The sequence below is a fragment of the Mandrillus leucophaeus genome, unplaced genomic scaffold (assembly GCF_000951045.1).
Source record: "Mandrillus leucophaeus isolate KB7577 unplaced genomic scaffold, Mleu.le_1.0 Scaffold440, whole genome shotgun sequence".
In the NCBI taxonomy this organism is placed as follows: Eukaryota; Metazoa; Chordata; class Mammalia; order Primates; family Cercopithecidae; genus Mandrillus; species Mandrillus leucophaeus.
In genome coordinates, this window is record NW_012104699.1 from 62,178 (window position 1) to 64,923 (window position 2,746).

At 46.1% G+C, this 2,746-nt stretch overlaps 1 protein-coding gene across 2 annotated transcripts in view; it reads left to right on the forward strand.

Annotated features, from left to right (window-relative positions):
• The window catches only part of ZNF564 (zinc finger protein 564), a 37,404-nt gene that overhangs the window by 7,920 nt on the left and 26,738 nt on the right, over positions 1–2,746 (forward strand). The window contains exon 2 of one of the 2 annotated variants that reach the window (XM_011994012.1): positions 413–603. The exons of the other annotated variant lie outside the window; for it this stretch is intronic. Within the exon in view, the coding sequence (XP_011849402.1) occupies positions 538–603 (66 nt within the window). The 5' untranslated portion in view covers positions 413–537. The remainder of the gene's footprint in view (positions 1–412; positions 604–2,746) is intronic. 2 annotated transcript variants of the gene reach the window in all.

Sequence of the window (2,746 nt, forward strand, 5' to 3'; positions counted from 1 at the left end):
GCCCCGCCTCTCCCCCGATTGTGCTGGGACACGGGAGGGTCACAAGGAGGAATCCCGTCTCGAGTGTAGGGTTCGTGCATGGGAGGAGCTGTGGGCTGTGGGCTTCCCAGTCCATCCTCTTTTTTTCCGGGGGACTGTCTCCCTCTGAGTCTTCCAACCGTACTGGAAAAAGAGTCTCAAACCTACGACTCCAGTTTTTTTAAGCCTAGCTTTTTCTAGGGCTGGGAATAAATGCCTAAATTTCAGGTTCCTTCCCCGCATTCCCAAAGGTGACCCCTCCCCAAATCACAACATTATCAACTGGTTTTTGTTCTACATTTCAGACACTGTATTTTAGTTGTTTATAGTTTCTTTCACCATCCTATTTTGAAAGGATTTGTTTTCTGTTTGTGGATTATTTATTTATTTTGAGACAAGAGTTTCACTCTGTCGCCCAAACTGGAGTGCAGTGGGAAGATCTCAGCTTACTGCAACCTCCGCATCCCGGGTTCAAGCAATTCTCCTGCCTCAGCCTCCCGAGTAGCTGGGATTACAGGCATGCGCCACCAAGACCGGCTACTTTTTGTATTTTTAGTAGAGACTGGGTTTCGCCATGTTGGCCAGGTTGGTCTCAAACTCCAGACCTCAGGTGATCCGCTCGCCTCAGCCTCCCAAAGTGCTGGGATTACAGGCGTGAGCCACTGCGCTCGCCCTCTTGTTTGTGTACTTGTAACCTGAGAGGGAAGCAGAGAATAAGAACCTGACACTCTGCGGTAGAACATTTTTGTGCTGTCCCTCCTTTTATCTTTCCTAAGCCCCCATGCCTAATCAGAATGTCTTTGGCTGGAGTTTCCCCTTTGGAAACTTTACACGGTGATGTGGTCCGTTATCTTTTCCTGGTCCTGATTTTCATAACTGCCTGGACCTGACCCAAGAGACCCACAGCTGCCACTTCTCTTGGAGGATCTAGTGATTATCAACGCCTGGGTCACTCCTCCCAGAGGACAGCTTAAGGTGTAGGGGTGAGGCCTCTCACGGGAGCAGCTGGATGGCTTGAGGTGGGAGGAGTCTCCCGGCATCCCCTTCCTCTGAAAAGTTTACCCTTTGGGACACTCAGCTTTTCTTCCTCAACCGCAGTTTCCATTCCTTAGGGACACGTTGATGGTTAGCCAATCTTAGGCTGTTACTGAGAGGAAAAGACACAAGTGATTCATGACTTCTGGATTATTTTAGTCTAGTGAAGGGAGAAAAACTATCTCAAAGGAGAAGGAAAACCCACTCCATTGAAATGGTGCAAGAACCTGAAAGTTAAAATGCGCTTGGGGCAGACTGAGCAGGGCACAATTCACTCTCTTCAGGGAGGTTGGTCACTGAGCACTCAGTGAGCCAGGATGGGGCTGGGGAGATGTCCTAGGTGATAGGGTGACCTCACCTGACACTGGAATCAGATAAATGTCTGTATTCCAGGTCAGCTCTGCCTCTCCCTGGGTTTGTAAACCCTTAAAAAGATTTGTTCGCTTATTTTATCCTGTTTTTCATTAAATGTAAAATGTATTTCATCAGTAGTGCTTGAAAGACAGGATAAAATGTTTACAAACAGGCAGAAAGTAGATTTGAGGAAAAACAATGATCTAGTCTTACATTCAAGTTGTTAAAAATTCTTATTTATGTGTAGTCCCAGCTACTGGGGAGGCTGAGGCAGGAGAATGGTGTGAACCCGGGAGGCGGAGCTTGCAGTGAGCTGAGATGGCGCCACTGCACTCCAGCCTGGGCGACAGTACGAAGCTCTGTCTCAGGAAAAAAAAAAAAAAAAAAAAGATTCTTATTTATGTAGTTTCTTCCCCACAACATGTGTGGTAGGTTTCTCAGGTCTCTTTTCTTTTGGGTGATTTCAGATCAATCCCAGGACTTAGCCTTGAGAATGCTACTGGGGATAAGAATCTCGGAAAAATAGGGAAATTCAGTCTTCCATTGTGGCTACAGAGAAATGAATACATTTCCACAAAAAAGTGTAGTAGATAAATTGGTGAAATACAGAGATTCTCTAAAATATCATCTTCTTTGCAAGGTATTATGTCGTAATAGATAACTGTTCTGTATCTTTTCATCTGGACTTTGGTGATTAATGCTAAGTCCTATCAGACTTTTAAATATTAGAGAAGTTGTCATGGAAGTAATAGTAATGTGACATCTCTGTTATCTGAAAGGGATAAATACTTGTGCTTTTCATGTTTAAGCTGTAGAATACAAATGTCTTACAGTTTCCTTTCCTCCTATATGCATAAACAGTGAATTTGAGTGATTTTGCTGGATTCTTCAAACACAGGATATTTTCTTTTTTTTTTTTTTTTTTAAGACAGAGTCTCGCTCTGTTGCCCAGGCTGGAGTGCAGTGGCGCAAACGCAGCTCACTGCAAGCTCCACCTCCTGAGTTTACACCATTCTCCTGCCTCAGCCTCCTGAGTAGCTGGGACTACAGGCGCCTGCCTCCACACCCGGCTAATTTTTGTATTTTTGTTAACGCCAGGATGGTCTCCGTCTCCTGACCTTGTGATCCGCCCGCCTCGGCCTCCCAAAGTGCTGGGATTACAGGCGTGAGCCACCTCGCTCGGCCCCGATATTTTCTTCTTTAAAAGTAAGTGAAGCTGGGCATGATGGTGGCATGCCTGTAATCCAAGCTACTCGGGAGGCTGAGGCAGGAGAATTGCTTGAACCTGGGAGGTGGAAGTTGCGGTGAGCCAAGATCGCGCCACTGCTCTCCAACCTGA